Raw genomic sequence first — 26,847 nt, 5'->3', positions numbered from 1 at the left:
AACGTCTTCAGTTTATTTGATATTCAGTGAACAATATTATCACTAATAAAGTCTTCAGTTTATTTGTTATTCAGTGAACAATATTATCACTAATAATGTCTTTAGTTTATTCGGAACTTCGTGAATAATGCGATTACTAATATTGTCTTTAGTTTATTCGATATTAAGTGAACAATGTGATTACTAATAACGTCTTTAGTTTATTCGATATTAAGTGAACAATGTGATTACTAATAATGTCTTTAGTTTATCCGATATTCAGTGAACAATGCGATTACTAATAACGTCTTTAGTTTCACTGTTTTAGAAGTAAATGACCTAAAAACCCTGGATTTAGTTGGAGTTTTTTGCTGCTTTGTTTAATTAAACACTGAATGTTTCGTTTTATAACTTCTTCAGGAAGGTTCCAGGAAAATATAAACCTGAATAAAGATGATTTAAACCGAAACGCTAGGTATCCAATTTAAATAATAAAAACAAACCTACACAAGTTTAAAGTTAAAGCCTTTTTTATTTCTAGAAGTAAGATATATTTTATACTCCTATATGCAATACAGAAATCAAATACTCTCTTTAGTTTTGTTTGATACTTAATTAACAATGTGTTTACTGATAATGTTCAGTGTGTTCCAAACACAACAAACAAAAGTGTTTGTTGGTTTGCTTCGGATAGTCTTCGGAAAGCAACATAAGGGCTATATTACATAAACTGTCATAAGTTTTAAACTGATGAACAAGAGAAAGACAACTAATCAACAATACTTACCGCCAATTCTGGGATTACTCCAATCGAATAGTGGGATTTTATTACTACGCTTATAATAAATCCACGACTCAGAAGTACAGACTTTGTTTTTATGGCAACGAGAGGCAAACCATTTGATTCAAAGTTCGACACTGAACTACACATCTGTCTGGTAAACGTCCGGCATGGCCAAGCGCGTTAAGGCGTGCGACTCGTAATCTGAGGGTCGTGGGTTCGCATCCGCGTCGCGCCAAACATCCTCGCCCTCCCAGCCGTGGGGGGCGTTATAATGTGACGGTAAATCCCACTATTCGTTGGTAAAAGAGTAGCCCAAGAGTTGGCGGTGGGTGGTGATGACTAGCTGCCTTCCCTCTAGTCTTACACTGCTAAATTAGGGACGGCTAGCACAGATAGCCCTCGAGTAGCTTTGTGCGAAATTCCAAAACAAACAAACAAACAAAAAAATTTAGAAGTGTTAGCTATGTGTATGAATTCAAGATTAATCTAAACCTACAAAGCTGTTTGAACCTCGTGACGTATTATCAGGATTACGGACAGGATATTCACTGCTGTTTAATACGTTTTATAGATTTCATTTTTCTTGTGTATTAACTTATGCAATATTTATTTATGGCCGATTTAATATAAGGAATTTATTAATAATTAGTAAGTTGCTTTTTATATAGAGCGATCCAGTTATCTTGTATTTGATTGGAAATTTATGATAACTTCTGTTGAACTATATTATTTACATCGGGTTTTATTATTAGTCGTATCATCTTAGTGTAACGTTACAGTTTCCACATATTATTATTAAACAAGATCGTGTTTTAATGTGAACCATTACCGTCTGTATCAGATCAGCCAGTTTCAGAGTTTTATTGTCGTTTTGACAGATCATCGTATTTTAAAGTTTTATTGCAGACGGTCTCAGTTGAGGGTGCCCTCTAGTGGCACAGCGATAAGTTTTAAGGCTTGTAGCGTTAAAAGCCGGGTTTTAATAATCTTACCAGGCAGAGCGTAAACAGCTAATTGAATAACTTTGTGCAGCACAAGAAACAAACAAACAGAGTATCATCATATTTGTTATATTGTTTCTGGCTATATACGTTTATCGTCGTTGTTTGGCAAGTATTAACTTTACTATATAACAAATATTGTGTTTTAGTTGCACTATGTTAAAATGAAAAAACTGAGTATGAGATAATCTATTGTTATAAAATATATGATGAGGATTAATTTTTATTCAGTCCTTCTATAAAAAAAAATGATGTCAAGTTCAGTTTCCTAATTTCTTTAATATAGATTGTTGTATCAGTAATATGGGTTTTAGAAAGGTTTTAAGGCTGAGTCACGAAATGTAAATATTTCCTAAAACAATGATGGAAAACATTTGTTATCACTTGTAAGGCACAATAGTAAAAAAACGGTGTTTAAATTTTTGTTAATCTAAAGCTGAAAGAACACTATGAAATAGGATTTTTGTAAAACCCCCAAACACTGTAGAACTAGAAAGGATATTACCATTACTTACATCTCACAAGACTGTTTTAAATACAGCCGTATTGTGATTAATGCTACCTTTGTTTGTATAAAAGTTTTATATTATGTTTCATATTTTACAGATATTTCGTCATGTTATCCAGCCGTATCCTCTGTACGATATACGTATCAGCATTGACTCTTTTCATTTCTTCCTGTACATCCACAGAGATAAAAGAGGCTAAAAACTCTGACGATTCGATTCTTCATTTCACACATAGGTAAGTTAGAATGGTAGCGTTTTAATTAACCCACGTTAACGCCATCAACCGTTGAGGATAAAACGTTTATTTTTAAAGTATACCTTGTCTTGAGATTTACAACGCTAAAATCAAGGGTTCAATTTCCCTTGGTGGACTCAGCAGATAGCCCAATGTGGCTTTGCTATAAGAAAACACACAATATGGCATAAACATAGTTTCAACTCTCACGTTTTAGATACAAAGCATTGAGAGTGATAACGTTGTCTGGAATTTTTAACTCTCAAAAGACGAAAGATAAAATACGGACAGCCTGCTTTTGTAAATTTTGGGCAAATTTCTAACTGAAAATATTTACAGTTGCTCACAGGAGGAAAAAAAAACACACGGAATATTACATTTAATTATACTTTTAATTACAGGCACACCACAGCCTAGTAACCTGGTGTTATAACTTTCAATCTGCAAAGTTGTCATTCTATTGAAAATATTGGGATTAACCTGAATCGTGTAGATGTTAATATTTTAATGGTAAACACGAATATTAAAGATTAAGCACCTGGAAGAGATACTGGTATTCAAATAAAGTTCAAATATAAGAACCTCTCTCTTTAATTTTGGTTTGATTTGTTTTCAATTTCGCACAAAGCAACACGAGGGCTATTTGCGCTAGCCGTCCCTAATTTAGAAGTGTAAGGCTGGAGTGAAGGCAACTAGTCATCACCACCCACCGCCAACTCTTGAGCTACTGTTTTACCAACGAATAGTGGGATTGACTATCACATAATAACGCTCCCACAGCTGAAATGGTGCGCATGAGTGGTGTGACGGGGATTTGAACCCTCGACCCTTACATTACGAGTCGAGCATCTTAACCACCTGGCCATGCCGGGCCCCTCTTTAATTTCGTATGGACAGTTGGTAGTGCCAGAGTATTGTGTAATTATTAATATCACTCTTGTATTTAAGGAAGTGATAGGAATTACCCTGAAAATTAGACTTATTTCTGAGCTATAAAAATTCTAGAGAGTATAATAAAAGATCTGTGAAATATAGTTAATTAAAAAACTGTTATCGGTCCAACTTTATTTGCTAATCTGTTCACATTTTTCGAGGTTGATACCTCTCATCCTGATGATGAAAATGGTGTGAATTTAATATATTTGTAGATTAAAAAAAAAAAAACTTTTGACAATGGGCCACACAAAGAGGATTGTAAGGGGTTAGATAAGAGAAAGCAAAAAGTTATTTATGAGGTGTAACCAACCAGACCTTTGACACTTATAGTGTGTCTCAGTGATAGTTATTGGCCTTTTCTTATTCTTATTTACATTCATGGTATTGATAGGGATGTTAGTAACAAATTAATTTGTTTGTAAATGACATCAAACTATTAGTTACTCTAGCTTATGGAGCTGCTACAGAATGACGTAGATCCATTGTCTACTTTAACAGATAATTGGTAAAGGTTTGTTTGTTTGTTTGTTTGGGAATTTCGCACAAAGCTACTCGAGGGCTATCTGTGCTAGCCGTCCCTAATTTAGCAGTGTAAGACTAGAGGGAAGGCAACTAGTCATCACCACCCACCGCCAACTCTTGGGCTACTCTTTTACCAACGAATAGTGGGATTGACCGTCACATTATAACGCCCCCACGGCTGGGAGAGCGAGGATGTTTGGCGCGACTCGGATGCGAACCCACAACCCTCAGATTACGAGTCGCACGCCTTAACGCGCTAGGCCATGCCGGGCCAATTGGTAAAGGACTTTTCAGTATAACTAGTGTATAGCCTGTCAAAAATGAGGGGCAAGTACTATCCCCCACACTTCCTAGTATACCCAAACTTCACATTTCGTAGCTGACTGAAAAAAATAAATTTTGTGAAATCAAATTTCACCAAGAAGGAGGCAGAAAATTTAGGTTAAACCGATCAAAATTTGATAAATTTCTCTGTGAGCCAATCAAAATGAAGATCACTCATGAAATGAATTCGTGGCGTATTCACTGAATAGTTATTGGTAAAAATCTGACAGATTAACAATTTCTAATGCATAAAAAACACTACGTTCCAACAATGGCTTTATGTCAAGTTGCTTCGCGGCAAACGTATAATACGGTATTTTTGCTAGTCTACGTACTGAAAGTACAACATTGAATGTATAGACAACAAAAGAGAAAAACAGAAGTTATGCAAATTCATGATTAATGAAGGTTATTTTAGGACATGCAAAGTTACTTCTTTTATGTATAATCGTAAAAAAAAGACCATTCAAACTGCAAAACATAAAGTGTAAAACCACAAATTTGCAGGTAACTTCGCTTGGACCCAACGAACTTTCGTACCAAATCTGGTGAAGATCCATCAGAAGGGGTGAAGTAATGGTAAGAAACGCAACAACGTCCATAAAAACCACAAAATCGAATAGTTGTCGGTATATTCCAATGAAGCCAATGGATCTTCATACCGAATTTTCTCCTGTAGGGACAGTGGTAAGTCTTTGAATTTACAACGCTAAAATCGGGGGTTCGATTTCTCTCGGCGAACACACCACATAGCCCGATGTGGCTTTGCTATAAGAAAACACACACACCCATACAAAATTTTGTAAAGCTTCATCTACAGGGTACGAAGTAGCTACATAGATATACAACAGGCAGTGCTATTATATTTATTTAAATGTTTTTAATTGTTAATTTAGAAACTTTGTTAATATAAAGAGGTTTATTTTTCAGTATAACTTTGGTGATATAATAGAAAATATCTTAATTTAGGAACGATTAGTTTAAAATTGAATCACTATTTTTACTTTCATGGTGGCCTTTATGTACTTGCTCTAAGCTGGCCTGGCATGGCCAAGCGCGTAAGGCGTGTGACTCGTAATCCGAGGGTCGCGGGTTCGCGCCCGCGTGGCGCTAAACATGCTCGCCCTCCCAGCCGTGGGGGCGTATAATGTTACGGTCAATCCCACTATTCGTTGGTAAAAGAGTAGCCCAAGAGTTGGCGGTAGGTGGTGATGACTAGTTACCTTCCCTCTAGTCTTACACTGCTAAATTAGGGGCGGCTAGCACAGATAGCCCTCGAGTAGCTTTGTGCGAAATTCCAAAACAAACAAATGCTCTAAGCTAGGTGATCCTACACCACGTCTTTACTGTGTGCTTATGATACCAATACTCATTGCACTTATGAGGTATAGATGGTAGGACCTGTCCAGTCATTTTTCACGCACTATACGCTAGTAACAGTTTAAAATCACAATGCAGCATTCCATAATAGTTTAAAAAGTCACTCTATAAGAACCTATAAGAGTTTTTTAATCACTCTATAACACTTCATAATAATTAAAACACTTTTTGACGTCCCATAATAGTCAGAAAACATTCTGAACATCCCATACCAATTAACATTAACACTATTAACATCCCATAAAAGTTACAAACCACTCTATAACATCACACAGTTGTAAAAACACAAACTCGATAACATTCTAAAATAGTTAAAAAACAAACTCTATAACTTCCCACAACAGTTAAAACTACGCTTAACACCCAGTAAGGCACCGCATGGTCAGGTGGTCGACTCGTAATGAATCCCCATTACACCAAACATGCTCGCCCTTTCATCCCTGGGGGCGTTATAATGTTACAGTTAATCCCATTATTCGTTGGTAAAAGAGTAGCCAAGTAGTTGGCGGTGGGTGCTAAATTAGGGACGGCTCGTGCAAATAGCCCTCATGTAGCGTTGCGCGAAATTCAAAATAAACCAAACCAGTTAAAACTATCATAATAGTTAAAATAACAAACCACTACAATATACCATAATAGTTCCAAACTATTCTATAACATTCCATAACCGATAGAAACCAATCTATAACATCCCACAACAGTTAAAAGTTATTATATAACCACCCATAATAGTTAAAAGACTGCATAGCATGCTATAACAGTTTTGTAGCTAAGCGACGATATATATACTGTTAAGCATTATCAATGACAAAGTGTGAAAACATTCTGGACAGTGTAATGTTCCATAATAGTTAAAACGACTCTATACCCTAAGTAAAAACTATAATGTAACATCCCATGGTAGTTTGTTGCTAAGCGATGATATGTATATATTTTTGAGCATTACTAAAAAGGGAGCCAAAAGGATATAATTTAAATTTCATTTCAGAAATGACAGACGAGATAAGACAATTTTATTCTTCTAACAAAATAATTGGCTTATAGAATGAATTGCCTTTGTTACTAGTGGAGGCCGATATATCAGAAAAATTAAAGAGTAAATAACTTATTTCCTGAAAATATAAAAAAAACATATATAAGTTTTTATTTATTATCAAGTGTGGGAGCGAAAGAGACAACAGGGAAGAAATAAGTGGATCCTTGTTGTACGTTAATGTTGTTTTGAGTAATTATAATACTCTTTATATCAGGAAAGTTTGACAGTGTGTGTGTGTGTTTTTCTTATAGCAAAGCCACACCGGGCTATCTGCTGGGTTCACTGAACTCGAACCCTGGTTTTTAGAGTTGCAAATCCGTAGACTTACCGCTATAATAGCGAGGGATAAATTTGACGGGCTTCTGTTTGTTTGTTTAGGAATTTCGCACAAAGCTACTCGAGGGCTATCTGTGCTAGCCGTCCCTAATTTAGCAGTGTAAGACTAGAGGGAAGGCAGTTAGTCATCACCACCCACCGCCAACTCTTGGGCTACTCTTTTACCAACAAATAGTGGGATTGACGTCACATTATAACGCCCCCACGGCTGAAAGGGCGAGCATGTTTGATGGGCTTCAACCAATAAGCAACCATAATAGAATTCACTACCACCAAAACTAACTTTATGGTAATAACCAAAACTACCTACAAATAAATGGCCTAAGTGTGGGGAATCCCGTGTCATCAGTTCTAGCCAACATTTTTATGACACAGATTGAATCTCAAGAGATCAATTCAGCCTTACACCCACCACTATACTGTTACAGATATGTTGATGATACAATTGCTGGATTCACATCTACAGAACACACACTTAGTTTTTTCAATCACGTTCACTCGATACACCCCAGGAAAAAAACTAATAAAATAGCATTTCTTAACTTCAAGATCACTAGATATGATACACAATTCAAACCAGAAATCCACAGAAAAATCACCCATACTGGATTATACATTCCCTGAGACTCAGCACATGAAACAAAACAAAAATTCAACATATTAATAAACCAAATAAACAAAGCCACAAAACTATGTTCACCTGATAACATTAACGATGAAATCAACAAAATAAAACAACACTTTATCAACATCAACAAATTTGCTCAAAAAACCGTGGAAAAGTTACACGCACACACCTAGACCAACAACAATAAATCTCAAGATAAATAATACAATATGAATCGTGGTAAGTTTTCCGATTTAACACCTAGCATCTCAAGAAGAGATGCAAAGCAATCGAGGGCGCTCAGAAGAGACGGTTTCTTCGCCCTACTCGTGAAGTTAAATTTAATTGGGATAGTGATTAATGGTTAAACCGACAAGATTTAAAGTTAACGAGATTATGCTGCAATCTGGTGGCAATCCCAAGATACAACAAACTACAAAACCTTATACTGCTGCATACCATATGTTACCGACATCAGCAAAAAAATAACCAACATTTGGAAAAAAAAACAACTTATAACAAAATACAACATTCCAGTAAACACCAAATTTATTCAAAAAACAGGTACAAAACTGAAGTCCATACTATGTAAAAACTACACTGATAAACAGAACACCAACATAATTTATAAAATACAATGCAACAACTGCCACGACTTCTACATTGGAAAAAAAAAAAAGCAGAAAAATTGAAACTAGATTCAAAGGATACAAAAATACACCTTCACACGTTTTTGAACACTGCAAGTCAAATAAACACAACATAGCCATAGAAAACATCCAGATATCAAGTATGGAAACAAATATAAACAAACGCAAGATCAAAGAAGCCCTATTTATACAGCAACTAAAACCAAAATTAAACCAGTATAAAGGAACACCTTTATACCTATACTAATTAATAACTTAACATCCACCTGCAACGCCCCCTAAAATCCGGTACCTGTTTATACTCTCGTTCCTAAGACATGTGTCCGTCAACTGTCACATTCAAACAACTCTCTCTTTCATAACCTAAAGATGAGCAGGGAAGAGCGAAACGTTGTTATCTCCTTATTAGTAAACGTGTTAATATCCATACCAGCCGTTCTGAGATACAGAATTTCAAAACAGCTTATTTTAGTAAAGTTTTTTTATAGAAATACCGAAATTAATAAAACTCACACTGTCTCATTAAAATTAATCTTATTATAAATCTAACATTGAATATTTAAATCTGACGCATACTATTTTCATTATCATCGGGGAACGTTCTTTGCTATTAAAATAGTGGTATTTCCTTTTTTAAATATATTTACATATTCCTACATTCATTGGTGCACCTTATTGTTGCTAACTTTACCCGGTAGTGCATTAAATACTAAATGATTTTCAGAAAATTATTAGGCCTAAGTTTGTTTTCCATCGCTATGAAATACACTATTAGTTGTCCTTGAAGACTGAAATCTTGTTACTTATGTAAAATACGAATGAAGACAAGTAAATCTGGAAGGTACACTCGGAACTCTATCATATACGAGAGTAAATATTCTGCGTCATAAGTAATTTGTGCTTCGAGACAATTTTTTTTCACTAACACGGATATTTATAGGTGTTCATATTTCGTGACTTGATGGTTATCAAGTTAGGGCTAATAATTCAAGCCTGTCAATGTTCTTTTATTGTTAGGGAAAGAGAAACAAAATTATAATAATAATTCTGGAATGATACGTAATAATGTAAATAGAATACATTGCTACTGCACGAGCATTTGGGTCAACGACCTATTACAAAATACGAAGAAAAGTGTTTGTAGACACCTTGATATTTGAGAACCTAATACTAGCTGGAGACTGCCCCTTTCCTAATTCCACGCCTCGAATCACATTTGTCGAAATGTAGATGAAACTCTAACAGAAAACTACGACTGGCGTCTCAGTAAATTGTGTTTATAAGATGAATTCAGCGTTTTCAAGTTTACTATGAGAAGAGAACGGTATTTGTAAAAAGTAGGGTGTAAGAAAATTAAGGAAAAATAATACGTGGTGTTAAGGAACGCAAACATATTATTTAATACATATAACAGAACACAAAAACAATAATAAAATACAAACAAAGAAAGAATGAACGCGTACATCGAATAATATTGTCCATACAGATACAACAATGAAAAATTTTAGAATTGAAAATAAAATAATGAAGAAATATGGGTGGCTTGAGATGTTAATAATTTAACAAACACATGTAAAGAAAATAACTTTGGTTAACATATTCGCTGATACTACAACAATTTTAAGTGGCTGAGGTTGGGACTAAGAGAAAGAATGAACGCGTTCATTGGACAAAATTGTTAATCAAACAAAGATAGTTATGAGATTATAAATATCAGGTATAAGTGGAAGCGAAATGAGAGTTCGTTCACACAAAGGGGATTAATAGTGCCCAATTTGAAGATCAAATGTTCTACCAATTATTATTACCAGTGTTTATCAGTAACCACAATAATCTTATTACTAGATTTTAAGTTTGTAAGCTCAACAACGAAAGACGTGAAACGTCAGGAAACTTACTACCTCTCTTAATATGACGTGATCTCTAAATACTCTTAAGAAAATATGATTTAATAAATGAAATGTAAGTTAAAATTTAATACACCTTGGACGTTTATCTGTGACAAATTCATTCTGGTTATAAATAATATTATGGTATCTTTAAAATACAAAATTTTCGAAAAGCATAATCAAAAGGTTTTATTGGGTGTGTACACTTCTATTTTTCCTATTTATATACACACACATATGTATTTATAACTTATATCCTTATTGTTATGAATATGTTTGAGAGCCAGCCATACTCTATGAACTTTATATATTCAACAAGTCGCTACCTAAAAGTACATCATGATATTTAATAAACAACAACAAAAAACACACCAAACAGTAGCATGCACTTCTCCATAACATAAGTAAACATTTGTGAGAGAATTAGACTTTACATTAAAATTTCATTACCAACATAACATATTTCCGATGCAAACACACAAGCACACTTCAATGAGTCTTAAAGCTCTGTTTTGACCAGGCTTCCTCTATCTGTTTTGATCACTTCACTCTTACCATTCTCTTTAGTGTGTTTGAGCATGAATATTAGTCATGGTTTGACCTTGGATTACGCTTTTTGTTTTGGAGGAGCTATATCAGGTGGACTTTCTTTTGCTTTTGGATGAGTGTTTTCGGTTTCTCCTGAAAATAACCTGGGGAGTATGAACAAGGTAGGCCGTAGAAGGATTTGCTTTAGATTTTACTACAGCTGGGTTCCATGTTTCTCCTTGTGTTTTTACTCTTACATCTTCTGAAATATAAGTTAATGGTTTAATATGCTTATCACAGCACTCACTCTGCTTGTTGTTCAGCAGTGTACTTTTGATTACGACTTCAGTGGTTCTGAGGAAACAGTAAGATCGACTTCAACCTACGTCCTATTAACATTTAAGTAGGCGATTTTAAGTCATTATCACCTGGTATGCTTCTGAATTGTAGCAGACTCAAGTAAGGATCTTGATGGCTTTGTTCAGTCTTTTGTTACAAGATTCTTGAACTATTCGTTCAGTTATACCATTTGATGGTTGAATACCAGAACAAGATGATACATGGATAAATTCCCATATTGTGGCACACTCTATGAACAGCTTACTGTTGTTCTGTGGATTATTGTCCGATACCGTTTCTTAACGAGAAAATTTACTTTTTAGCTTGTTAACTGCTTTTTGCTAGTGTTTATTTCAACATACTGACTTCACCAAACTTTTGATAATAGTCAACAACCACTATGTAGTACTGGACATGTGAAAAAAGTCTGAACCAAGTCGCTGCCATGGCCTATCCGACGTAGAGTGTGACTTCAGAGTTTCTTTCTCATTATCTTTCCTACTTTCCAGATAAACAAGCACCTAAATACACAATCTTGTATCTGGACTGACATTTCTGGCCAGTACAGAACGTTCCTAGCACGACTTTTACACTTTGAAACACCTAAGTGTCTGCTATGTATTTTCTGTAGTATTTCTGATGTACATCCTTTAAGTAAAAGAAGTTGGTCAATCTTGAAAAGTAATTCATTTGCCACATTAATATATATTTTTTTATTTCATCTAGAACTATACTTTTATTAAATGGCCAACCCTTTTGCACTGCATCTTTTGAACACTGTAATGCTTCATCTTCATTTGTACTCCTCAGAATTGTTGTTTTTCTTCAGTAACTGGCAGTCTTCAGATTAAAAATTGCACTTGTGCTTCCTAATTCTTTTCAAAAGTAACTATCTGTGATAGTACTTTGGTTTAATGCCTTTCACAAAACATCCCACATGTACATTTATTTTTCAAACTTATGGATTAATTTTAGATCATACTTTTGCACTTTGATCATCATTCTTTGAATTCTTAGTGGTTCTTTCGCAAAGGGCTCTCACTTTATTGACTCCAAGAGTTTCTGGTAACTTTCAACTACTACTGACTTTTCCTAAATGTATTGATTAAATCTCTCACACCCGTAAATAATTGCAATCGTTTTTTCTAAATTTGGGTATAATTTATTGAGTTGAAGTGAATGCCTTTGAGACATATGCCACTGGAAGCTCTTTTTACAAATGTAAAGGATCTAACACTTTTGGAAAAGCATTCACTAGCAGTATGATATATTTACCAGGAACATAACATTGAGGTACCAGTGTTTCAATTGACCAGGTCCTAGAGCTTATTATACACTAACTAACTCATGAGATGAATTCCAATGTCATTCCACTCTTTCTGTCAGCAATGTTTGAAGGGTTTCTTCTTTTCTGTTTAATCTAGGAATGAATTTTGCCAAGTATTGTGGTATCCAAGAACATTTCAAGCACCTTCTTTGAACTTGGACTAGGCATTTCTAAGATTTCTTGAACTTTTGCACTATCTGTCCTCAACCCATCTTTGCTCAAAATATGACCAACAAATTTTACTTCCATAAGGCCAGTTTTACATTTTGCTTTATTAAACTTTAAGTAATTTTCCCCTGCCCTCTGCAACACTTGTCCAAGTCTTTTATTCTGCACATTTGGTTTTTCCAAACCGGGATGTCGTCAACGTATGTTTGACAATCTTCAATTCCCTCCATCCTTTCAAATATGATTTTATGAAACACCTCAGAGACACAGTGGAGACCGAATGGTAAGCAAAGGAAGTTATACCTCTCAAATGGAGTATTGAAACAACACAAGTTAGAGCTCTTATCATCGAATGGAAACCAAATGTTGGCGTCAAGCACAAAAAAATTACTGTGCTCCAATGAGGTTACTTGTTAACTCTTCCAAGGTTGACAGATGGCAATTCTCCAGTTTCACTTACTTATTTAAGTCTTTCGGATCAAGACACACTCTCAATTCGTCATTAGATTTTTCAACAATTACCATATTATTTACCCAATCAGTTGGGTGATCTACCTTTTGAACGATATTATTTCTCTGCATTGTACCTGTCTCAGGCTTTAACTGTTTACGAAGAGCCTTGGAATCTTTCTTGGTGGGTGTACTATCCTCTGACTGTCTGGAACGAGCTTAATACGATGCTGTTTCTTGAAACACCCTACCTCATTCATCATATTCAAATAGTGTTGGATTATCTATTAGCTTGTTTACGAAGAGCCCTGGAATCTTTCTTGGTGGGTGTACTATCCTCTGACTGTCTGGAACGAGCTTAATTCGATGCTGTTTCTTGAAACACCCTACCTCATTCATCATATTCAAATAGTGTTGGATTATCTATTAGCTTCTTGCTAGCTATCAGAATTGGCATCTACATAACCTATGAACCTTTATAAAACCAAATATGAAGCTTATTTCAAACAGAGATTTTGTGTTATTATGTTTACAACTATGAAGTTCAGAGAATTACTCCGCCCTTTCAGTGTGTACCATAATCTGTATTTTCACTAGTAGTACTCGTTCTCCTGTTTAGTTCGTTAGCTTGATTCCAGTCTCGTATAGCGTTGTGCGACCACCAAAGCTGTAATATGTTGATAGAGACATAAATATTGGTTGTGCACCTGTGTCCAATTTGGATGGTACCATTGTTTCTCAGATCTTCAAATGTATTTTTTACTTTTCCTTTTTCCATTGATGACCATCAGTGAAAGTTACTCTGTTCTCTGTCGTTCTTATTATCATAACTGATATACACATTATACACTTCTTCCCTACTCTGTTCTCTGTCGTTGTTATTATCATAACTGATATACACATTATGCACTTCTTCCCTACTCTGTTCTCTGTCGTTGTTATTATCATAACTGATATACACATTATACACTTCTTCCCTACTCTGTTCTCTGTCGTTGTTATTATCATAACTGATATACACATTATTATCATAACTGATATACACATTATACACTTCTTCCCTGATATACTTATACTTCTTCCCTACTCTGTTCTCTGTCGTTGTTATTATCATATAACACATGACTTCTTCCCTACTCTGTTCTCTGTCGTTGTTATTATCATAACTGATATACACATTATACACTTCTTCCCTACTCTGTTCTCTGTCGTTGTTATTATCATAACTGATATACACATTATACACTTCTTCCCTACTCTGTTCTCTGTCGTTGTTATTATCATAACTGATATACACATTATACACTTCTTCCCTACTTTGTTCTCTGTCGTTGTTATTATCATAACTGATATACACATTATACACTTCTTCCCTACTCTGTTCTCTGTCGTTGTTATTATCATAACTGATATACACATTATACACTTCTTCCCTACTTTGTTCTCTGTCGTTGTTATTATCATAACTGATATACACATTATGCACTTCTTCCCTACTTTGTTCTCTGTCGTTGTTATTATCATAACTGATATACACATTATACACTTCTTCCCTACTCTGTTCTCTGTCGTTGTTATTATCATAACTGATATACACATTATGCACTTCTTCCCTACTCTGTTCTCTGTCGTTGTTATTATCATAACTGATATACACATTATGCACTTCTTCCCTACTTTGTTCTCTGTCGTTGTTATTATCATAACTGATATACACTCTATACACTTCTTCCCTACTTTGTTCTCTGTCGTTGTTATTATCATAATTGATATACACATTATGCACTTCTTCCCTACTTTGTTCTCTGTCGTTGTTATTATCATAACTGATATACACATTATGCACTTCTTCCCTACTTTGTTCTCTGTCGTTGTTATTATCATAACTGATATACACATTATGCACTTCTTCCCTACTTTGTTCTCTGTCGTTGTTATTATCATAACTGATATACACATTATACACTTCTTCCCTACTTTGTTCTCTGTCGTTGTTATTATCATAACTGATATACACATTATGCACTTCTTCCCTACTCTGTTCTCTGTCGTTGTTATTATCATAACTGATATACACATTATGCACTTCTTCCCTACTTTGTTCTCTGTCGTTGTTATTATCATAACTGATATACACATTATACACTTCTTCCCTACTCTGTTCTCTGTCGTTGTTATTATCATAACTGATATACACATTATACACTTCTTCCCTACTTTGTTCTCTGTCGTTGTTATTATCATAACTGATATACACATTATGCACTTCTTCCCTACTCTGTTCTCTGTCGTTGTTATAATAACTGATATACACATTATGCACTTCTTCCCTACTACTGCTAAAAGTGTACTTGCCCTCATTGCAGCACATATTTTGCAGAATAGTTTTTTGTTACCATAGTTCGAACAAATTTAAGTCAGATACTATTTTGACCAATGGTTGTATTCTAGTTGTGTCGTTTGTAAAGTATTATAATTTATCTCAGACGAGTCTACGATTTACTGTATTACGATTTCAAATAGACGGAAATTTGAATATAGATGTCAATCAAATATCACTACGCATAAAATTTATATTTGCCAACAAGACTGATACATACGATTCTCTTTTTTTAACACAAATATATTTTAATATACAAACAACAATACAATTTATGATAACGGTTATCACAAATCATGATTTATATACAAAAATTTTACAAACTTACAAAAAATATTGAGACTTCTATCCGATCTGGAATTAAATACTTTGGCGAAGGTTTACTAACAACAAATTATTTTATGTTGATACAGAGATGGACATTATTTGACGAAAATGCCAGATTGCTCTATTCTTCTTACGTGAGTTTCTTCCCAACTAAAATACCTAATGTCTTCAACGAAATATTAACTTTTGAACTTAATTTACTGAAGTTTGTAATGTGCGAAATCTATAAATGATGCCGGTCAAATATCTGTAGTTTTCCAATTAATAAGCGTTAATGACAGTTATATCTTTCGAGACTTATAATACACTGACTGTAATACATCAAACAATGTTATAAAAACGGTCTCCACGCGTGTTGCGATGCCACCTTTTATACTCGTTAGACGAAATTCTCGAAAATTCACTTGGCAACAATATTCAAAGATACGCTAGTGCTGTCATAAAACATTATTTGTTGATTCTTACACTCGGAAATCTTTAGAAATTTAAAGAACAAGCGGAACTTGCGTATTACACATTTATCAGTATAAGTTCCATGCATTTTTAAATACATATTTAACTAAAATAAGCACTAAAATAAATGCATAATAGTAAATCCGTTACACGTTGTTTGGATTTTAATTACGCTTTTCAATTTCACGTTTTATACTATTGAAGTTTTGTCTTGAAGACCCAGACTAACTAACTTTTGCTATGTCATCTTTGCTGCACGTACAATATTGACAGATTTTTTTTTAGTTTTCTTGTCACACTCCACACATTACGATCAATTATTAGGCCTTCACAGACCTATGTGAACTCACACAATGCTGCTTTAAGTCCACCACCTGTGCATCATTTGTCTCTCCTTCTTGTTAAGGCCCCCCGCTAATACAGCGGTAAGTCTACGGATTTAGAGTGCTAACATAAGGGATTCGATTCCCCTCCGTGAGCTCAGCAGATAGTTCGATGTGACTTTGCTATAAGTACATATCCTTCTTGTTAGGATACTGTGAATAAAACATATTTTCAGAACGCAATGTTCTCTCTCGGTATATATTTCAAAGTTCCGTTTAAAAACTTACGAGTTAAAGTTATCTTCATTGTCACCCAACACAAATGTGGTGAACATTTTACCGATCGGGTGTAAAAACAATGAGGCCTAGAAGTCTTCTTCTTTCTTTTCGTTTCCTATCGCGATAAGAAATAAATCATAACGTTGTACAAACTTTTTCTAAATGTTGGATAGGTTACCTACAAAAATTAATCTATTTGGAGGTCGCAATTGCTTCATTTCTTCGGATAGGCGTAGATTACTTTTGACACTATGTCATATACATGTTTGAAAGTCAGTGGTATTGTATGAACTCTGTTTATTCAATTTAAGGGGCCGGTATCTAACAATAAATCACGATACTTAACAATATTCAGTTCTTTTTATTTATGATCACAGTTATGTCTCCCCTCAGAATCACACTGTTTTTTTTTTTTATTTCTCTTCTTCTTTTAAACACTTTCAGTCAACCGCCATTTTGCATTTCTCGGTGGGTTGACTTAAAACTTGGTAGGGTTACAATTTGGTCCAATATGTTCAGATATCTTTTTCATGCCCTCTTAGAGAATTTTTGTGGAGTCAAAGGCAAAACAACTCAAAAATTAATACTGTGTACTTCTGTGCAGTCATATTTACAGTCATAAAAATAAAAATTGGCACAGTTATAAATTACCTGCGCTCAATACACTGACATACAAAAAGTTGGATTTGTCAATTTCGAGTCTTTTTAAAAGAATGAGAACTAAACAAAAAATACACATTTGAGGTTTTTTTGGTTAATTATTCAGCCATATTTTGATCAATTGACATAATATTTCGTACAAAGATACTTTTATACAGGTAACAAACACTGACAAACAAAAATTATGGTCTTATCCATGTTTAATATTTATTGGAGAAGGGGGGCGTAACATGCCCCAAAGGCATAATTTTACGTTTTTCTTTACAATTACTCTGATGTAATTTGGCCAATTTATGTGGGATTTGGTTCAACGATATTTTTAACAAACAGAAATATAAACAATATTTATCAAACTGTCTTTTGTCAATAGGTTAGAGAGGAAAGTACATATCGGAGGTTTGTAAATTATTCTTACATACGTCAAATACTTTACATGGATTTGGTACAACAATAATGTTGTGCATGTCCCAGGCAGTAAGTGATACAAACAATTTTTAATTTTATGGTGTCAAAATTGGCCATGTTAGGATTGCGTGAAGGCGATCCTTCGCATTCGCCTGCGAACGCTAAGGCTTTTCAACTTTTGTACTTCATTTTTAGAAAGCAAACTACTAGCCCTTATTTGAACTTCAGAAACATGACATTGTCGTCTCACAACAATGTACAGCACCCCACTTACCTATTATTATTATTATTATCTGCATTTTTATTTAAAACTTTTAAATATATCAATAAGTTCAGTTTTTAAGTTTTATCTCAGTATACATTATTACGATTGTAAACAATATTGTTTCTATGATTCACATGTATGCTACTACATTTCTGTTTAATGATGTTCATTTCTAACGTCCTATGTTTGACAACATAGTGGTTTAAACTTTATGTTCTGTTAAAATGTTTAACCTATATTTCTAATGTTTTAATTTATGTGATAGCTAAAGGTAGATGCGGGTCTTAATTATAATATTAAGATAATGTGTTTTAGCAAAATAAGCCTAGGACGTCTAGAAAACTCTTAAGGGTGTTGTGTCAGCTATCGCGATTATTCTGTATAAGTAATCTGATTTGTGACGTAGGCATATAGCAAGTTTACAGCAGTGTACAAATAAAGTAATTTAGTAACATTATATGAACTGGACGTTTAATTATTTTCACTAGATTATCTTTAAAAAAATATCTCGGAAACCGATCCAAAAGTTTGTAAACATGATAAATATCTATTTATCATTTGTCATTTCCGTTGTCAAGTTTTCCCCTTTTTTATATTATTGTGTATTAAATAATATAAAGATTTATGTTTATGCTTTGATCTCTACAGTGGTTACTTTGTTTGTTTGTGTTGGAATTTCGCACAAAGCTACTCGAAGACTATCTGTGCTAGCCGCCCCTAATTTAGCAGTGTAAGACTAGAGGGAAGGCAGCTAGTCATCACCACTCACCGCCAACACTTGGGCTACTCTTTTACCAACGAATAGTGGGATTGACCGTAACATTATAACGCCCCCACGCCTGGGAGGGCGAGCGTGTTTGGCGCGACGCAGGCGCGAACCCGCGACCCTCGGATTACGAGTCGCACGCCTTACGCGTTCGGCCATGCCAGGCCACAGTGGTTACTATTTCAATGAATATTAAAGATGCCTCCAGTGGCACAACAGTGTCTGCGGACTTACAATGCTAAAATCCAAGTTTCGATACCCGTGGTAGGTAGAGCACAGATAGCCCATTGTGTTTAACTTCAAAACAAACAATTCAAAGAACTTCCGAAGTCTAAAATTAGCTGCCTATTCCAAGAGATTAAGTTTTATTACACAAATACCAGAAAAGAAATGCATATTTCGTTCTTAACCAATGTTGAGAAATGTGGTAAGATGTATTTTAACCACATCGGGCTATATGTTGTGTAACCACATCGGGCTATATGCTGTGTCTACAGAGGGGAATCGAACCGCTGATTTTTGTGTTGTAAATCAGTAGACCTACTGCTGTACTAGCGGGGGACTTCGTAGCAACAACTATTTTGATTCAGGTCATTAAAAATTCACGTCTTGAAAGTTGTTTTTTTTTGTAATTAAGCCCAAAGCTACACAATGGGCTGTCTGTGCTCTGAACCACCACTGATATCTGCTTGTATCTCATTCATGCCGTTGATAAAATTTATAACGAAATATATTTTTATCACTTGCGTCTTTAGTGAAATATAACTCATGATGAAATAAACCTTTGATTGTAACTTGCAAGTTGGGCTAATGATCTTTGATATTAAACAAAAGGCCTTGTCGGCACTAAATATAGCAAATATGATTGATGTGGTTGACCTATTATTATACTCTACTTTACTTGCACTCGTAGGTCCTTATAATCAAACCAGTGTGTTTGCCCCATATCTCTAGACACGTGTGTCAAGATATTTTTGTCTATTTTGTAGGAACCCCTTACCTATGAAAAGAACGGGTGATCATAGAAATATCCAAACGCCAATGACGAGAATCCAATCAAAAGGTACTTTAATAGATTTGGTCTATTTATACCAGCTTTATGTTGTTCCATTTTTAAAATCAGCAATTTATCTTATCTGCTAAAAGACGTAAATTAATATTAGGCTGTTGAGTTCTGTATTGAACGAAGGATGTCGTTGATAAAGAGTATGATAGAAATACAATTATACGTTATTTTTTATTGAAAAAGAAAACCTAATGGACTTAATAAATAATTGAATGTTAACAAATATGTGTAATACTTATATCTTACGACAGATATCATTAATTATAATCATACTCCGCTAGCTTGAAAAAGACATTCAAACCATAAATGTTAGCAAATAAGTTTACTTATAATCCGTGATGACGAGAAAACCCACTTGTAGAGAAAAATATATTTGTAAAAACGGCTGGTATGGATAGAGAAAGCACTGTGTAGAGGAGCGAACAGCACTGCCACGATTTCTACATTGGAGAAACAAGTAGAAAAATGGAAACCATATTCAAAGAACACAAAAAGTCACCTTCACACGTTTTCGAACACTACAAATCAAATAAACACAACATAACCACAGAAAACACCGAAATACTAAATAAAGAAATAAACAAACACAAAACTGAAGAAGCCTTACTTATAAAACAATTCATGCTTAAAATAAACCAATACAAAGGAACATCTTTATACCTATATTAATAGATATAATCCAACATCTAGGCCTGCCCTCTACATTTCTACACTCAATTATATAACTGCCTTCAAATATGTGGTCAGCTACACTGCACAACAATTTGTTTGAAAAGTTTTGCTTCCTGTAAAGCTTTTGCTGATTCTGACAGGTACCTGGTGGGTATGCACAAGTACAACTTTGGTTTTGCTTCATCACGCAGGAACTCTGAGAAATAGGCAGTTAACTGTTTACCGGCAATAACGTATTTAATTGCGTTCATATTTCTAATACGTTATTAAGTTCAACATAATTAAAAGTGTTTTGCTACTGATTTTCGTTTGTATTCAATGTCCATGTCCAACGGTAATCAGTAAGCATTGACGGATTCCAGTTGCCCTGATATCATTTTTCCATTGTAGCAATATCTTGGTGAAATCTTTCACCGTGTTCGTCACTGACAGCACCGAGATTTGCAGGGAAGAAGTCCAAGTGTGAGTGGAGGAAATAAATCTTGAGTGACATGTTACACTTCATTGTTTTCTATGATTTGAGAAGTTTGTCTACCAGCTGAATGTAATTTGGGGCTCTGTAATTGCCAAGAAAATTGTCAACAACGTCTTTGAAGGCTTTTCAGGCAATCTTTTCCGGCCCAACTTACAGATTTTCGAACCGCTTGCCACTCATAATATGTCTGATCTGAGGGCCAACAAAAATGCTCTCTTTGATTTTGGCCTCAGTTATTCTTGGGAACATCTGTCTTAAATAACGAAAACCTTTGCCTGTTTTGTTCATTGCTTTCACGAAATTCTTCATAAGTTCCAATTTTATGTGAAGAGGAGGCAAAAAAACCTTTGCTGGGTCGACAAGTGGTTCATGCGCTACATTTTTCATGTCCTGGAACTAACGTTTTACGGGGTGGCCAGCTATGTCTAGAATAATGTGACTCTTTGGCACGACTGTCCCCATTCACAGATGAAACAACAGTACTTTGTATAACCTAGCTGCAGTCCCAGTAACAAAGCAATGACTTTCAGATCTCCACAGATATTCTAGTTGTACTTGCTGTATTGGGTGTGCTTCAGCATCATTTCCATGTTCTCGTAGGTTTCCTTCATGGGTGCTGCATAGCCAACAGGTATTGAAGGGTGAACGTTGTCATTGTGTAACAGAACAGCTTTGAGGCTTAACATTGATGAATTAATAAAGAGACGCCACTCTTGCAGGTCATGGTCACAACCTAAAGCAGAGAACAATCCTTCGATGTCAACACAGGAACACAGACTGTCAACTTCTGCAAATAATTTGATTATATCATCTTAGGGGCTTCGAAAAACAGAAATTTTCGTTCCTGGTGACAGCAAACACCATTCCTGCAGTCTCGAACCCAGCAATTCGGTTTTTGCTTTTGACAGACCCAAATATCTGACCAGATCGTTTAATTCTGACTGTGTTATGAGATGTGGATCGCCTGAGGAGCACGGTTCAAGATCCGGATCAATGTCACTGCCAGTTCCCTGCATTGCAGTTTCTTCATCTGGTTCGTCTAAGGTCCATTTCTCTGGTGGTTTCGGAATTGGAAGACTGTCGTCATGTGGCACGGGTCTCATTGCTGAAGGCAGATTAGGGTATTCAATTGACTACTTGCTTTTGGCAGAGAAATCAGACACATTAGTCAAACAGAAGTAACAGTCCGTCACATGGTCTTTCTGTTCTCACCATATCATCGGGACAGCAAACGGCATTGTTTTTCGAGTGCCTCTGAGCCAAGCTCTCAGACAGACAGCACATGTCGCACAATAAATGTGAGGCGCCCATTCCTGGTCTTGATCACCAATTTTACAGCCGAAGTACAGATGATATGTTTTCTTCACAAGAGCAGCCATTAAGCGTCTCTGATGAACAAGCGTATACTCGCCACAAATATAGCAGAATGTATCGCGGCTGTTACGACATTGTCGAGACATACTAACCGACACCAATCGTCCTGTAAAACGTTTATAACATCCAACTTACTTGTTACAGTGCTACTCAGGCAATGTTATATTCTGAAACAATACGTACACACTATAAGGTCTATATTAATCCAATGAGTAGCATCTGTGTATGCAAGCCACTTTTATAGCCTGCTGAGACAGTGTCAAGCTGGCTCGGGCATGTCAGGCATGAAATCAGGCCAGGTTGGAAGCTGTTCTGTGGAAGTATGCAGCCCGGGCATAAAACATTGTTCATAGGTCTCTTACAGAAACGAAAATTTTTGGACACAAATATGAAAAAAACACACGATAAAACTGAAGATTTCGATGAAACGGTACGTGATTGGCAAATTTGGATGCGATCAGCAGTCAAAATCTATAAGGAACACCCAACAGTGTTCAAGAAGTAAAAACTTTGTTGTGCAGTGAGCTATCGGTCAGTTACCTCTTTCCTTCTTTGTGAACCTGACGACAACTGAAGAAAGTCGAAACGTTATTCTCTCCTCTACGTACAATTTTGTCAAATCATACCAACCGTTTTTACACATACAAGTCCAGTTATAGCTTACTACTCCGTTTTGGGGTCATAGTTTTGAGTGTTTACAATCTTACTGTTAAAACTTAATGAGTGATTGTCAGTTTTTTTATTGGACGGAAATGAAAATTCTCAAGTTTTATAACAATGAGGAAACCCACAGTAAAATGAAGAAACTTATAAAATAGGCACAGAAAATGGAAAATAAGAAAAGAAATTGCAGTTCGAAAAATTTACTTGACGTCGTCACATACAATATACGATTGGGTGTTATATAACTTCATTTGAAAATAGAAAATTAAACGTTAAACAAGCAAAACCACCTGAAATATTACTTGTAAATGAATATAATGATTATTTATTTTTTTATTAATAGAGTTTCCTCAGTTTTTATTTTTTATCTTTCAATATAGCCATCTTAAAAGTTCATGCATATCTGCTTCAATTTCATCTGTACTGACAATTGATGACCAATCATTTTACTGAATAGTGTAGTGTACACACCAATACTGTTTTCGTCTTGTGGTTGTTAAATACTTTAGTGATGTCATTAATTTTACTGGTGATTACAAACCACTTTATTGACTGTTCACCCGTTTCACTGTTGAAAGGTAAAGAATACTCGAGTTTAATTTTAAATTACACTGACCATCTAAGTAGCCAGAAAAGGAAGGTCGTATCAAATATGTTAAAAATATGTATTGTTTATTAACGTTTCTCTTACGACCCTCTGTTGTTCTAATTAGTACGACCAACAACAGTTAGATGTTTATGAAGATATTTCAGAAATGAATAGTGTTTTTTACATAACACCAAACTTAACCACTTGGACTAAAATGTTCATCTTCGTTAATAACCATAGAAAAATCAGTATTCCATATTTTATTGTGCTACAGTGTAGTAACTGATGTAATCGAAAAACCATAATTGTCAATCAGAACGTATACTTAAAATTTTCATTTACTTTAAAGAACGAATGCAGTCGTGTAATAAAAAATTTGCTTAATGTTATAAGTGCATCACAATTATGCTTTACTGCATATTAATATATATATACTTTTTCATCGCTACTCACAGAATATCACGAGTATGCTCTCCTTAGGTGTGGAAACATTTTCTTAAGAGTAACACGGCTCGTTCATTTCTTGAAAGATCACCACCTATATCAAGTCAAATGCTCTTTACGGCAGGTAAGATGTAGCACCATCTATTGTAAGTTTTATGTATTAACTAGTAGTAGCGTATAACCCTTCAAATATGATGGTATCTCCATTCCATAGTATACCCTAACCTAACCTCACCTTTCATAGCTAACTGAAATAAATTAAGCTTGACAAAGGAAAAGACAGAAAAGTGAGTCAAGACAGTAAAACGTTGATTAAGTTCTTTATGAGGCAATCAAAATTAAGATCATTCATAAAATGAATTTGTGGCGTATTTATAAATTAGTAAAAAAAAAAAAAAAATCAGATTAATGACTTCCAATATATAGAAAAGCCTGTGATTTTTGGTAATACAACGTTACAATGTCTTAGCAACTAAAGTATAATATTGTTGTTAGTGTATCCACTGAATGTATATACGACAGCACTGGAAATATTTTTGCCGATTTCTTAGTTTAGTCTTCTTTAATTAAATGTTTGTTTTATTAAAGCGTTGTTGAAATAACATAAAATAGCTTAATTCACAAAGAATTTAAGTTCAAAACTGAATCGGTATTTATACTTTCATGATAAATTTTATCCACTTGGCTCTAGACCTCTTCTTTTAATTTCGTGCAAAGCTACAAGAGGGCTATCTGCATCATCCGTCCCTAATTTGGCAGTGAACGATTAGAGGGAAAGCAACTAGCCATCACCAACAAATTGTAAGATTGATCATTACATTAAAACGCCTCCACAGTTTAGGCTACGTGATCCCACACTGTGATCTTTTAGACTTATTATACCAACACTCGCTACACTTATAAGGTTACAGGGCACCACCACCTCACGAATCAACTAGCACCCTCGTCACTAAAATCGTAGTGAAAAGACAGTAAACAAACTATTCTGTCTGGATAAATGCATTTTGGTTTTTATATCAACATCCAAATGACATAGCTTACTTGTAATATCACAAACCATAATAAAAAAATCTATATTAATGCAAAAATGGTACCATAATATAGAAGCTGTTTGAGCGCAAAGCTACACAGTTGGTTATTTGCACTCTTTCCAACGGATAATTTGAATCTTGGATTTTCATGGTTTTCTTTTTTTTTTCTTTTCTGATGGGTGTGTACAAAAACCAAACGGGGTGGGGTGTGGCTGTACAAGCAAAGTAAGATTTATAATTAGATTATTTATTTCATAACAAAATGACTTTGGCTATACACTTACGAGTAGCAGCTGTCATCTTTAATTTCAATAAACTTGTTATGGTGCCATGGTTTCTTGAGGAAATTAGCGATAGTGTATGCAACCATCAGTTTTATATTATAATGCACTCTTTTTTCAATGTTAGTTTCATTAACATCAGTGATTAAATGTTCAATATATTATTATTATTAGTATATATATTAGTATTCCTGTTGTGATTCTTTTGTTTTGTAAGTAACATATGAATTTATGGCCAACATAATCTTCCCAAGGTAGCCAAATCTCGTGAGACACTGTTGGGATTACAGACAAGAACACTACTACGAATGAAAGTATCCAACTGATGCACTAATGCATTCTAAGCAAATATAAGTTTTAGCTTTATGATTGCATATACATAGTTTGAATGGTATATTAAATTGGATGTGTTAATTACTGGTTTAATTTTTAGTTCTGTGTTTTGACCATAAGTTAATGACAACTTCTTTAGACTTGGTGCTCCCTCTTCTTATTGCTCAGCCCCTCCAGATTTTGTGGCTTTCTGAGCTTCATGTACTGTGTGTGCTCAAGTTATGGAAACACCTACTAGGCTGGTGCTGATCACTATAATAATACCTCAACATTCAGGTTTCCCTATTTCGTTTTAACAGTGAAGCAAAAAGATAGTGTAAAACTTCAATAAGACTATGGAACCAGCTTTTCATAAGATTCAGTTCCATTACCTTCATCATTAAGACTAGTAGCCTTTCTTTATCTTCATTAGGAGGGTAGCAGGTTTTCTTTATCTTCATTAATGAGGGGAGTAACCTTTATCTTCATAAGTAAGGGTAGTAGTTTTTCTTTATCTATCTTAGTTAGTAAAGGGAAGTAGCCTTTTGTTATCTTCATTACTGAGGGTAATAACCTTCTTTATCTTTATTAGCAAGGGTAGTAACCTTATCTTAATAGTAAGGGTAGTAACTTTATCTTCAATCAATGTGACCCAGATGTAACTCATATGTGGATTGGTACATCATCATGGTAGTTGTATTATTAGATTAATCTGGTCTCTTAAGATATTCTTGTAATGTACAGTTGGTTTTCAAAGCAAAAGGTGAATATAATTCATACTAATAAAATCTATTCATAATAGAACTGCTTTACAACTGGAAGCAAAATTTTGAGATGCTATGTACAGAAGTGTCCATTTAAGGTGAATGTTGAGTCATCTGATGAGACAACTTTCCAATCCTTATTGTATCAACATTTTATTGTTCCACTGTGATCCTTGAAGTAAAAATTACTTTGTTTGCTGTGACTTTAATATTGCATCTTGGATGTTCAAAGTCACTTTGTACCTTTTGTTGCTAAAATACTTCATGATGTCTATGTCCAGCACTGAACTCTTGACCATATTTTGCTACCTTCCTGAA

The 26,847-nt window shown here is 34.7% G+C and overlaps 1 protein-coding gene across 1 annotated transcript in view; it reads left to right on the top strand.

The window, feature by feature from the left end:
- LOC143231641 (uncharacterized) overlaps positions 1–26,847 on the top strand; it is a 38,381-nt gene that overhangs the window by 8,805 nt on the left and 2,729 nt on the right. The window contains exons 2-4 of the mRNA XM_076466185.1: positions 2,371–2,508; positions 19,848–19,921; positions 24,153–24,265. Coding sequence (XP_076322300.1) covers positions 2,381–2,508; positions 19,848–19,921; positions 24,153–24,265 — 315 coding nt within the window. The 5' untranslated portion in view covers positions 2,371–2,380. The remainder of the gene's footprint in view (positions 1–2,370; positions 2,509–19,847; positions 19,922–24,152; positions 24,266–26,847) is intronic.

The sequence above is a fragment of the Tachypleus tridentatus genome, chromosome 11 (assembly GCF_004210375.1).
Source record: "Tachypleus tridentatus isolate NWPU-2018 chromosome 11, ASM421037v1, whole genome shotgun sequence".
Taxonomy (NCBI): Eukaryota; Metazoa; Arthropoda; class Merostomata; order Xiphosura; family Limulidae; genus Tachypleus; species Tachypleus tridentatus.
The sequence above is the reverse complement of the archived record's forward strand: the minus strand, read 5'-3'. Positions and strand labels throughout refer to the sequence as shown.